Source organism: Rutidosis leptorrhynchoides, chromosome 8 (assembly GCF_046630445.1).
Source record: "Rutidosis leptorrhynchoides isolate AG116_Rl617_1_P2 chromosome 8, CSIRO_AGI_Rlap_v1, whole genome shotgun sequence".
NCBI classification, from domain to species: domain Eukaryota; kingdom Viridiplantae; phylum Streptophyta; class Magnoliopsida; order Asterales; family Asteraceae; genus Rutidosis; species Rutidosis leptorrhynchoides.
Window position 1 is genome coordinate 139,101,108 of NC_092340.1, and position 13,666 is coordinate 139,114,773.

The following is a 13,666-nucleotide window of genomic DNA, read 5'->3' on the forward strand; positions in this document are numbered from 1 at the left end:
CAAGCTAATCTATAAAAATATAAACAACGAGAGGGTAAGCTAACGCTTAGTGAGTGAGAATATACTACATACATATATATGCATAAAATGGACACGCCACACAAATAATCAAATACCGCATACCGGAGCATCCAAGCATAAAGGCAAGCTAAGCTAAGCATACCGTATAATCACTAAGCAACAAGCTAGTAACAACAACCATAAAGTAAGTCACCAACGACGATGTGAAAAACGCCAATAAGCTACACCCGGAGGGTTAGCTACATCACAACAATACATTAATATATATATAACAGAGCGTAAAACCGCCCAAGGTTAACCAATTGCACAAAGGAATGGTACTCGAATTTTCCATCGGTGTTTGTAACAACCGTTAGTGTACAACACATATATCGCTAACCCTTGGACAACACATAACCGTTCATGAAACCGTTAGCGTACAATGCATATATCACTAACTTGGACAACACATATCCATTCATAAAGTCGTTAGCATACAACACATATATCACTAACTTGGACAACACATATCCATTCATAAAGTCGTTAGCGTACAACACATATATCACTAACTTGGACAACACATATCCATTCATAAAGTCGTTAGCGTACAACACATATATCACTAACTTGGACAACACATATCCATTCATAAAGTCGTTAGCGCACAACACATATATCACTAACTTGGACAACACATATCCATTCGTAAAACCGTTAGCGTACAACACATATATCACTAACTTGGACAACACATATCCATTCATAAAAATAAACACATCACAATTCAATATCAACCCTTCGCCATTGGGGTTATCCAATTCACAATCACGTGTGATAATGTACACACAAAACGTGTACCTCGCCAAAGGTGGTCAACCAAAACGCACATCCGTGCTAATTGGACCTATACACAAGTCCATCAAATCCACCTATATGTGAAGTGAGCTCTATAACCGAGAACCATTTCACCCGACCCGCACCCATCCTACACATACATATGCACATAGGATATTAACACTCACCTTGTCGCCTTGAGGAATGCCACCGAATAATCCGCAATCGTCAATGGAAAGTACCTATTCCATTATCACAAATATAACAACACACTTAGAGTGGATTTACAAACCAACCCAAAACAACACCTAGTGCAATTTCGACCCAAATGCACTTTCAAGCACAAACCGTGCCCAAACTAACCAACATTCACTAACGCAAGTGAAAATGGTCCTAATAAGCTAATTAAACCCAAACACAAGTGTTAAACACTTATCGTTCTCAAAATCGTCCATAAACCCTAATTTTGACCCATAAAGTCAAAATCTCACCAATTTAAGTTTTGACACCAAAACATAGTTAACTCGGTTTTATACTTCAACTTAATCCATTTTAAGTTTATAAACCTCATCGAATCGACATTCGGGTCATAATCATCAACAACCCTAATTTTGACTCTAGTCAAAATTAGTCAACCACAAGAACCCTAAAGGTCTCCAAATCATCAATAATCACTAATACTAGTGATTATACACCATTCTCAAGTCTTAAACATGGTTAAATCATTAACCAACCCAAAACCCGCCTTTAATACTTATAAACCCGAATCTTGGTGTTAATCTTCAATTAACAACTAAATGGGTTCCATCTATGAATCATACAATCAAAAGCCCCAAATTTGAATGATGAACACAAAAACGAAATTCGGAGTTAGAGCTTACCACTAGTATCACCGTGTAGCTAAGAACGAGGAGAACAAACTTGTCTACTACGCCAAAGATCAATACCCGCTTCTTTCTTTCCAAAAATCCCTTTGAATCAAATGGGTGTTTGAGTTCTTGAGAGAAATATGAAAAGAAAAGGAAAAAGAAATGAATAAATGAAATGGGTGGATGAGGTTAAGTCCACAAATCTGGCTCAAACGCGAAAAGACCGAAATGCCCTTTTTAAAACTCTAAAATAACAAAGGAGTCTGCTAGTGACCATTTGCGCGGCGCGCCATGACCCCGCATGGCGCGCGACTGGGCAGAATCAGAATCCAGGGTCTTACAACTCTCCCCCACTTAAAATCGATCACGTCCTCGTGATCTTCACCACTTAACCAAACGGACCACACTCCACGGTCCTCAAACATAAGTCCCAACCGAATTTCCTAAGCAATTCTTCCCAATGAATCGCCTTTAGCAACTAAATCGTCACCCGCGATTTATCAAATCCACAATCCGAGCACTAAAGCCTGCTCATTTCCCCATATCGGGAAAAACTCAACCAATCTCGTACCGAGATATCAATTCCTTAGCGTACCTTTACCAAGGACAACGCTAAAAGCCACCATGTCTCAACCTAAAGTCAACAATCCGAACTTTGAGGATCGAACCACATGAATCCTTACGGATTACACTTACCACTAAACATCCTTTGTAGTGCGCAATACAACCAATACGCCACTATCCTAACATCATAAGCAACGGCTAAAACCAAAAGCGCCCAAAACGACTATGGCAACGCTAATCCTAAGGTGTACAAAATCGACTATTGTCACACCCGTAACAACATGTGAGCGAAACACGGCTATCGCATCACTAATCACACAACATGGTCCTCACGATCCCACCATCGGTGTATAAAACAATCGATAGATCACACCACACGGTCCTTACGACCCCACCATCGGTGTATAAAACAACCGATAGATCACTCAACACCGGATGAAGTCAGCGGACCCCGTCAAAGGTCATGCTTCACCGATATATCACTACTCCCAAGATGAAGTCAGCGGACCCCCGAAGGTCATGCTCCGCCAATCAACGATCCCATGATGAAGTCAGCGGACCCCGAAGGTCATGCTTCACCAATCAACGATCTCATGATGAAGTCAGCGGACCCCGAGAGTCATACTTCATCAATCACATACGCACTTTTGGCCTCAAACAACGAGTAGTGCAACATCGCGCTCTGCTACACTATAGTGAACCCTAACGGATACCACTAACCATCCACACAATCGAGCAAGAACCACCTATATCGAACATAGGCACAAAACAATAATTCTCTATAAGAGAATCCACCACGCACATCCCTTAACCGAGGGATTCCACCTTGCTTGCCATACCCATCCATTATCTCTCAACGAGATTTACCACATTACCACCTTGGTGATAATTCAAATCCAAAATCATAGGTACAATTTAACCGAAATTGTACTCTTCCACAAATCGACCAAATCTAGGTCCCGACATAAATTTTGGATCTACCATAAGCATTGTCCGAAATCTCACACTAAAACCTCCTCGTGCGGGAGTGTAACTCCCCCACTTGGAATTACGTTCCATAACCGCATCTCGTACACCCGTACAATGCTACCAAAGGTAGACTTTACCAATAATTGGGTTCACACGGCCCATCACCATGTCTTGCTCCAACTTTGAGCATACCAAGGATCCTAACCTATCCTTAAACACTTCGAACGAAAAGTGTACCACAAATTACACGACTATACACTCGCAATCATCCAATTGCTTTAGTTTATCGAATTTCACCCGATCACTCATGAACCTAAGGGTTTCACTTCGGTACCCTAAGTACAATGTAACCGCAACACAATCGGAGTCGAACACCACGCTAGTAGGTATAAAAAGGCACCTAATGTCGCGTCACGTAGACTCCTTTACCAACATGCATCGAGATCAACACTCGATTTCAAGAGTTTCAATCCACCCGACGAACCTCATGGTTCATCAACTTCAACACGAAAGCGAACACGCGCTTAACGACCGAACACCAAAATCCATTTCCGTGGTTTGGTAGAAACATTTCCCAAATACTAAGGAATGCTTAGTTGCACCAAGGCTTACGCCCTTCGCCCGGCAATCAAACGTCACCATAGGGTACTTCCATTAGGAACGTCACCCATATCAATAACATGCACAACACCATTGAGACTTTAAGGGTCTCACTCAAACGAGCTTAACGACCCGATACCAACCAAAATGCTTAAGCACCCAAGGATTCGCACCATAGGATCAAGGCACAACACACCATTTATACACTCTACTGAGAGCAAACCGGAACCATAAGCGTAAACCGCCCGCTTGCTACGAATTATCTCCAACGGAGAATAAAGTTTAGCTAAGACTTACGCACATACCGCATGTTATTACAAACGAACAACATATAATTTCGTACTAAAGGTACCTGATGTAGCGCTGTTGGGCTTCCGTGCTCCACTACCCATCATGTATTCGCGCTCTAACCTCCTAACCCGATCGTCATGCGATTCGGAACACTCTGACTTCCGGTGTCCCTCCATTCGGCAAATGAAACACCTGATTGAGCCTAAAGGCACTACCGTACAATCTTGTGCCAAATGACCCCGTTCCCCACACTTAAAGCACGTGAGCTTGTAACCCTTCTTACTCTTCTTCTTCACATTCCCGACGCCTTCAGGCGTACTTCGTGCCCTCTTACCATGAGCACCATGTAATCCTAACCTTGCAAGTACATCTTCATCATCGCTACCTGGAGGTTTGGGAAACCTCTTTTCAAACTCTTCCTTTACAACTTTAGTCACTTGGTCTCGGACCATTTCCGTCATTTGTCCTTCGACCAACTCCTTGGTTACTTCTCTAACTTTGCCGGTAAAAACCGAGACATATTGTTCAAACCCGGCCTCAATCTTTAACGTTAACTCATCCTTCCCTTCGTGAATAGGCTCACTCGTTCCGCATCCATCTTCTGTTTTCATTCTAAGGGATGCAAACGATTAGATCACGAACGTAAAGACCACACGCACAACACCGTCCCATCTTGCTAAACACTTGTCGAACATCACTTGTTAGACATGATTTGCACCCATAATAAGGTTTGCAAGTCCTTATTATGCATACACGCCGTATCAACTTGTTAGTACAACGACCGCCTCGCTTGATGATATTAACAAACACAAACAAAATTCTACGCGATATAAACACACGCGAGAATTATTATCACAACACAAAAGTATATTAATAATATCCGCATTACTAATATAAACGTTAGTCCACCTACAAACAAGGCACTAACTATAACCTATTCCGACCCGTACTCCTACAAGTCCCGCAACAAAATTAAGCACACACAAAAGTCTAAGTCTAGGCACCTATCTCAAGTCACCTAAATCCTTTAGACCATGCTCTGATACCACTTGTAACAACCCAAACCAAACCACGTTCGAACCCGCTTAAAATATCACAAAAAAAAAAAATTCTGTTGCACAGCTATTGGCGCGGCGCGCCAAGACCCCGCGCGGCGCGCAGAAGGGCCTGGACAGACTGCTGTCCCAAAAAGTTAAAAACATGAAAATGTTTGACCACTTCCCGACGTATTTAGGCAAAACGCTTTTAACAACACATTCATATATGTAAAACTAACACGTTCCATTAATAAAAAGGGTTTTACGAAGCGGGGCCCACATCGACCCAAATTACCCTTTAAGTACAAAATACAAGTTTTCGACCACGAGAGTTTTAATACAAAAATAAAGCCGAGCATGGAGACTGGGGATACGCTACCCAATCCTAATCAATCCAAAAGCAAGCCTTCTAAAGCAACTACGCAAGTCCACTAGTCCCACGCTTACCCGAGCCACCGCATCCAAGCAAATCTATAAAAATGTAAACAACGAGAGGGTAAGCTAACGCTTAGTGAGTGAGAATATACTACATACATATATATGCATAAAATGGACACGCCACACAAATAATCAAATACTGCATACCGGAGCATCCAAGCATAAAGGCAAGCTAAGCTAAGCATACCGTATAATCACTAAGCAACAAGCTAGTAACAACAACCATAAAGTAAGTCACCAACGACGATGTGAACAACGCCAATAAGCTACACCCGGAGGGTTAGCTACATCACAACAATACATTAATATATATATATATATATAACAGAGCGTAAAACCGCCCAAGGTTAACCAATCGCACAAAGGAATGGTACTCGAATTTTCCATCGGTGTTCGTAACAACCGTTAGTGTACAACACATATATCGCTAACCCTTGGACAACACATAACCGTTCATGAAACCGTTAGCGTACAACGCATATATCACTAACTTGGACAACACATATCCATTCATAAAGTCGTTAGCATACAACACATATATCACTAACTTGGACAACACATACCCATTCATAAAGTCGTTAGCGTACAACACATATATCACTAACTTGGACAACACATATCCATTCATAAAGTCGTTAGCGTACAACACATATATCACTAACTTGGACAACACATATCCATTTATAAAGTCGTTAGCGCACAACACATATATCACTAACTTGGACAACACATATCCATTCGTAAAACCGTTAGCGTACAACACATATATCACTAACTTGGACAACACATATCCATTCATAAAAATAAACACATCACAATTCAATATCAACCCTTCGCCATTGGGGTTATCCAATTCACAATCACGTGTGATAATGTACACACAAAACGTGTACCTCGCCAAAGGTGGTCAACCAAAACGCACATCCGTGCTAATTGGACCTATACACAAGTCCATCAAATCCACCTATATGTGAAGTGAGCTCTATAACCGAGAACCATTTCACCCGACCCGCACCCATCCTACACATACATATGCACATAGGATATTAACACTCACCTTGTCGCCTTGAGGAATGCCACCGAATAATCCGCAATCGTCAATGGAAAGTACCTATTCCATTATCACAAATATAACAACACACTTAGAGTGGATTTACAAACCAACCCAAAACAACACCTAGTGCAATTTCGACCCAAATGCACTTTCAAGCACAAACCATGCCCAAACTAACCAACATTCACTAACGCAAGTGAAAATGGTCCTAATAAGCTAATTAAACCCAAACACAAGTGTTAAACACTTATCGTTCTCAAAATCGTCCATAAACCCTAATTTTGACCCATAAAGTCAAAATCTCACCAATTTAAGTTTTGACACCAAAACATAGTTAACTCGGTTTTATACTTCAACTTAATCCATTTTAAGTTTATAAACCTCATCGAATCGACATTCGGGTCATAATCATCAACAAACCCTAATTTTGACTCTAGTCAAAATTAGTCAACCACAAGAACCCTAAAGGTCTCCAAATCATCAATAATCACTAATACTAGTGATTATACACCATTCTCAAGTCTTAAACATGGTTAAATCATTAACCAACCCAAAACCCGCCTTTAACACTTATAAACCCGAATCTTGGTGTTAATCTTCAATTAACAACTAAATGGGTTCCATCTATGAATCATGCAATCAAAAGCCCCAAATTTGAATGATGAACACAAAAACGAAATTCGGAGTTAGAGCTTACCACTAGTATCACCGTGTAGCTAAGAACGAGGAGAACAAACTTGTCTACTACGCCAAAGATCAATACCCGCTTCTTCCTTTCCAAAAATCCCTTTGAATCAAATGGATGTTTGAGTTCTTGAGAGAAATATGAAAAGAAAAGGAAAAAGAAATGAATAAATGAAATGGGTAGATAAGGTTAAGTCCACAAATCTGACTCAAACGCAAAAAGACCGAAATGCCCTTTTTAAAACTCTAAAATAACAAAGGAGTCTGCCAGCGACCATTTGCGCGGCGCGCCATGACCCCGCGCGGCGCGCGACTGGGTAGAATCAGAATCCAGGGTCTTACACTTTTTTGATAAAACCGGTCTCGATGCATTTTATTTTTGGGCGGGAAACGAAAATGTTAAAAATTCATTTAGATATCATTACTTATAGTACCGAAAACCAAAAGCTTATTTCATCCTTCATCTTCACTATATCTTCTGCTTTTACTCTCCCACATTTGCTTCTATTTTAAGGTACACCCTTTAATTATTCTGTCTTTTATACAATGACTTCATCTTCTAATATTTTGACTTCTCTTGTTAATACAATATAACCTATTTAAGTTTTAAAGTATAAATGATTTTCATATGTTGCACGTGATGATGAAAAAAGAAAAATAGATTATAAATCTGAACTAAGAGATCAGTTAAATTTCGTATGACAATGATGAATCATCGCTAGCAAGTTGGGTTTCAGAGATACATATAAAGAGATGAAGATGCTATCTGCATAAAAATATAAAGAATTATGAACCAGATGAAACTTGCAACTTGCACTAAATCTTTAATTTCATGAAGTGATGAACATATATAATAATCATAAAACATGTCTAGAACCAGATAAAAACTCGCAACTAGCACTATATTACATTGTGACTAAGAAAGTATATTGTTATTAACAAGAACAAAAAAAAAAAAAAAGGTTTGGAAACCGGTTTTTATTAAAAAAGAGGTTTCTATTGTCAAGAATAGGAACCTGTTTTTTAGAAAAAACCGGTTCCAAAAGTCGAGTTTAGGCACCGGTTTTAAAACCGGTCTCCACTTTAGAAACCCCTATACATAGAAACCGGTTTTAAAACCGGTTTCTAAAGCCTTAAAAACCGGTTTCCTTTCTCTTTTTTTGTAGTAGTGCACGGAGCCGGTTAAATCTCGGAACCAGACCAAGCTCAAGTATTTTAACCAACTAGAGAAGCTCTCAACTTATTATCATATAAATGGACCTTTACTGTTGGACACTTCAGTGTGTTCTAATTGTGAGGAGGTTTTTAGCATGATATCGGTTCCAGGTCAGAATTCAACATTATATTAGCCGACGTGATATTATCCTTTGTGGAGCCAACCGATGTTTCATTACTCACGTATAACGTGTTGGCTTTCGAATACAGCGAGGCTACAACTAACCCTAAGTTCACTTGGTCCTTACTCCGCGCCGCCGAGATTCATCACGTGGCTTTATCTGTCATAAGTCGTGTGATTGGCCTTGATATCGCATCAAAAGTCATGTTTTTGCCCAGGACATCTTCCGTATTTTAACCAGATAATTCACTTTAATACATGAGTTTCACTATATATATTTATTATATAGTGTCAACAAGATTAAAAAATATAGACAATGCATCCAACATTAAACGAGTTAATTAAAAAATATAGACAATGCATCAAATATTCTAAAAGCAACTTAAAACAAGAAAATAAGTATTTTGATTCTGAAGTATCCGTCGCTGCGATAGGCGATTCACTCACGTTTTAACTATCCTTTTTATTTTAATTGATCTTAAATTAAATTTCAAGTGATTACGATGAGTCGATTTAAGAATCGTTTAAAACGGAAGAAAATGAAGACTTTAGAGCGTAAACAAAAGCCAAACGAAGTAGGATCTCGCACACGATTCCACGGACCTGGGCTAAAACGACTCGATTGAGCCATAAAGGCTTGTGCAAGCCATTTTGGCCTTTAAAACACAGCTGGTTCATTTTGCAATCATTTTATTGTAAAAAACATTATCCGTAATTACGGCCTTATATGTTGTAATCAAGGTTGCAAAAGACGTGAGACGAGGTCGAGACGGTCGAGTCCTAAAAAGGTCGAGACGTTCGAGACGGGGGTTGAGACGGACCTTAACCAAAGTTGGCTTTTAAATATATAAGTATATAAATATAAATGTATATATGTGTACTTTTTAAAGCCAAAAACTATAATTGACTAATTTATACCCATAACCGCTATTACCGTTAATTTAATACTAGAAAATTCAAACTAAAATACGACAAATTTGATCGATTTTACCGACTTTCTGGCTTTTCCGAATTTTGACAGACTGACCTGATTTTTTTCAACGTTGACCCGAATTTTGACCGTTAACTGTCATATTAGACGGTTTTCTTCGAAACGGGACGGACTAGTTAGCAAACCGTCGCAACGGGTGTCACAACGGCTCGAGACGGGGTCTTTTGCAACAGTGGTTGTAACACATCATAGGGTTATCTTTCTTGGTAGTTATCATCATTTATCAACCGGATAAATAATAATTTGGTTTAGTACACTTGTTAGTTAACAAATTATACTTATGAATCTAGTCTTTGGTTTGGTCTGAAAACTTAAAACGCAAAGTAACTAGCAAGTTTAGGACATCTGAGCATTTCTAAAAATGCATTAACACACAAATAAGAAAATAAAAATGCCCCTTTGTGTTAATTTATAGTTTGTTACAGGTGCATGATATTTTCCACTTCAAATGTAACCACTTCAAATGTAACTACAAGACATTGTTGTAGATGAAATACATAGAACATAAAATAATGCCGCTAAAAAAACATAAAATAATGAATTTGAAGGTCAAAGTAAGAGCATCCACAACAAGATATAAAGTATATATTTCCTTTTTCTTTTTTAGTTTGTATTGTTTCTCTATGAAGAAAATGCTGCAAATAGATGTGACTAGAGGTAAATTTTAAGTGCTATAAGTATGGCAAATGAAATTTTAGAAGCTGCAAATTTTAAAGTGTAATTCTAACCAATAAAGGGTAACAGTGATCCTTGTCGTAGTTAGGCCAAGCGGCATCGTTATCAATGAAGTTCTGATGACGCTTCCAAACTTCAGCGTTGTAAATTTCGTCTACTGTGAATTTCAAGCCACTCTGTTTGACCTCCATTAAAAATTCATCCAACGAGTCGCCTCGTTTAGGACCCAAAAATATGGCTTCTGAGGGTCCTTCCTTCTTCAGCAAATATTTAATAGTCTGAACAAGGCCTTTGTGAAATTCTTTGAAGAAAGTGCTGCAAAGTGACGTACAAAGATGGGATTCTAACGTTATTTCCCACGCGAGCACAAGAAATAAAGCAAAGGTGGCAATCTTGACCCGTTAGCTTATGGATGGGTCCGACTTGGGTTCCGTTTTATCTCAGTTGGGTGAATTAGGAAAGTTTGAAATCAGAGTTGACAGGTTGATTATTGATTAAAATGAAAACGTGGACAAATAGTGTTTGGAAGTTAACACACCACGACCCATGCGCTTTACGGTTCATACTTATAATGACCCATTATAACCCAAACTCATTTTAACTCGAAACCAGACCCTCCTATAGTCCTATCTCGCCATATTTAAAATATTCAAAAGCAGTAAAATTACCAGTCACTAGCAACAATGATATCAAAGCTGTTGGAAATTTCTGAGAGCTCTTCCTGATTCCAGTGCAGCATCATTGGATTCACTTTTGTACTTCCAAATACACTTGCATTGGAATTTATGTTACGCTGAATATCTAAATGTTAAAAAAATTATTAGAAAATAATTAAATTTAATCAAATATACATTTTATAATGACCGATTATTGGAAAAAGGAGAATACAATCAACTACTTGAGGATTTCCATCTGATATCACAACTTCTAATGCTTCTGTAACAGCTGCAATAAGCAACCCCGCTAAACCGTATCCTGATCCAAGTTCAATGACTCTTTTAGCCCTGAATTAGTAGTACGAAAGGTGAATCAAAGAATCAAAATAAGCTTATATATATAAGTACTTTATTAAGTAAAAGAAAAAAAAATTAATTATATTGAGACAAAACTTATGTAGTAACCTGAATAAGTCTAGATGTGATAAACAATAATAGGCAAGGACTTCCTCGGATGGCCACGAACCTGTTTAAATGCGACTGTACATAAATAACATGTATAACGAAACTAAATGACATAAATTATATATAACTCAAACAAATAATTGCTTCAACTTCTCCAAAACCTGGTAAAATTGGATAGTTCAGTTAATTAGTATCTATCAAATAACTACCTTATATGAGTAGGAAATGTTGACTAACTTCATTTCTCTTATGTATACAGATTTCTATCACGTACCACATATTAACTTCATTTCTCTAAGGAGTAGGAAATGTTGACTAACTTCATAGAACAACGGTTGCATTTGCAGCAATACTCTAAGTATAATAACTATAAATCTAAACATTTGTATCAGTCAGTGTTACATGCAGATAACTAAAAAGAAATATGTTCCTAGATTCCAACATGGTCAGTTAGTAAATGGAGGATAATGAAGGTAACTATAATACTACTACATAGATATCATGCTACAAAAAAATTACATAGACTACGTTTATCAATGGATTATAGTTATTGCAAAACATGTGTATACCGGAGTAAGAATCAATATATCCCTATTACGATGTTTCGAGTCCAAGTAGAACTTACAAACAAGACCCGTGTTGTCAATGTCGTACGCATTACAAATCCTAAAATCATTTAGGTTTGCACAACATTCCACTCTCTGACTGCATATATAAAATTACATAAGTTAGCCATAATCATTCCTTAACATCAAACATTTATCAAATATCTAGCAAACAAAAGTATAACGTAATACTCCCCTCCGTCGTCCCAAATTAAGTACACACATTTCCATATTAGTTTGTCCCAAAATAAGTGTCCATGTTTTTGAATAAAAACAATTAACTTCACCTTTTTATCATTAACTCACATTCTGTCTCAAGAGTGTATACGTAAAGGGCAAAAGTGACATTTGAACAATTATTTTGAGACGGATGAAGTAATAGTTGACTATGAACAAGTTCATTACAAAAAAGGTAAAGTGAGTTGATAAATGTGATCTTACTAAAGATAAAGATTGGTAGCAGAGTGATTAGGTGGCAATGTGTAGCAGACACAAGCTTCTTTTTGTTGAGGTTTGTTGCTGTTGTTATGATCATCATCAACAACAATATGAAAGGGGATTAAGCTGAACCCTAGATGACTACTAGGGTTTCTAGATATACTTGCTCCATTTTCTGATTTCTTATCATCTGAAATCCAGTATAAGATTTATTTTATTTACTAGGTAATAAACAAGTAACAAATCTCAAGTTATTAACGATATTATTAGTACTAGTAGAGTACTAATTGAGAAAATGAATAAGAACCTGGTAAACGATTGGAAGAAATTAGGGCTCGACGAAGGATTCCCCACCTTAAAGATGATGCCTTTTTACCATTTTCCATATCTATTCGATCTGTTTTCACTAATTCCTTCACTGAGTGCAGGATTGCATATATGCTTAAAGTTTCAAAAAGCGAATTGATATTTCCAAACTTCATTCGATAGATGCATTTAAATTGACTAACATAACCTTAAAATATGTATTGCACAATTTTTTTGATAGAATTTATTGGAGGGTCTTCTTGGATCTATTAAAAATTAGTTTAGATATATCACTACCCTTTCAAAAAAATAGGGGAAATGATCCTCTGTTTTATATAAAATGAATTTAATTTTAAATATGTTTTAATTATATAAATTTTATTTATTAAATATTATATACTACGGATAACAATAAATAATTATGTTTTTTTTAAACAATAAAGACTTTTTAACAAGTCAAAAGGGACACCTATTTTGCGACGAGAGTAAACACACTAAATAATTATGTGGTGAAAAAACTTTATAATTGTTATAATTCAGTAGGCTTATAACTACTTTTATGGCTGATCTTAGCAACAAGTCTTCTTATAAATATATATGAGCAGAGAAAAAAAATAGAAGAAGAAAATTTTCTATATGAGTGTATCTTACAAGGCTAACACATATGATATATTTATATTACAAATTTTACTATGCAAAGTTCTATTCATATGCATGCGTATGGATTATTAAATTGTCAGCCACATGTTTTTTAACTTTTAGTATCATAACACTCCCCCTTGGATGACAATTTATTAGAGATCAATTAGTACTGCCTCGTTAAAAACATTGCTAAAGAAAATCCAGTGGGA

The 13,666-nt window shown here is 37.4% G+C and overlaps 1 protein-coding gene across 1 annotated transcript; it reads right to left on the reverse strand.

Annotated features, from left to right (window-relative positions):
* Positions 1 to 10,331: 10,331 nt before the first annotated feature.
* LOC139863031 (calmodulin-lysine N-methyltransferase-like) lies at positions 10,332 to 12,920 on the reverse strand. The gene is made up of 7 exons (XM_071851678.1): positions 12,817 to 12,920; positions 12,513 to 12,699; positions 12,092 to 12,171; positions 11,467 to 11,527; positions 11,234 to 11,349; positions 11,014 to 11,146; positions 10,332 to 10,660 (listed from the first exon to the last, which is right to left on the reverse strand). Exons 1-7 carry the CDS (start codon positions 12,893 to 12,895, stop codon positions 10,381 to 10,383), a joined length of 936 nt encoding a protein of 311 aa, XP_071707779.1. The 5' UTR covers positions 12,896 to 12,920; the 3' UTR covers positions 10,332 to 10,380.
* Between the last annotated feature and the right edge of the window lie 746 nt (positions 12,921 to 13,666).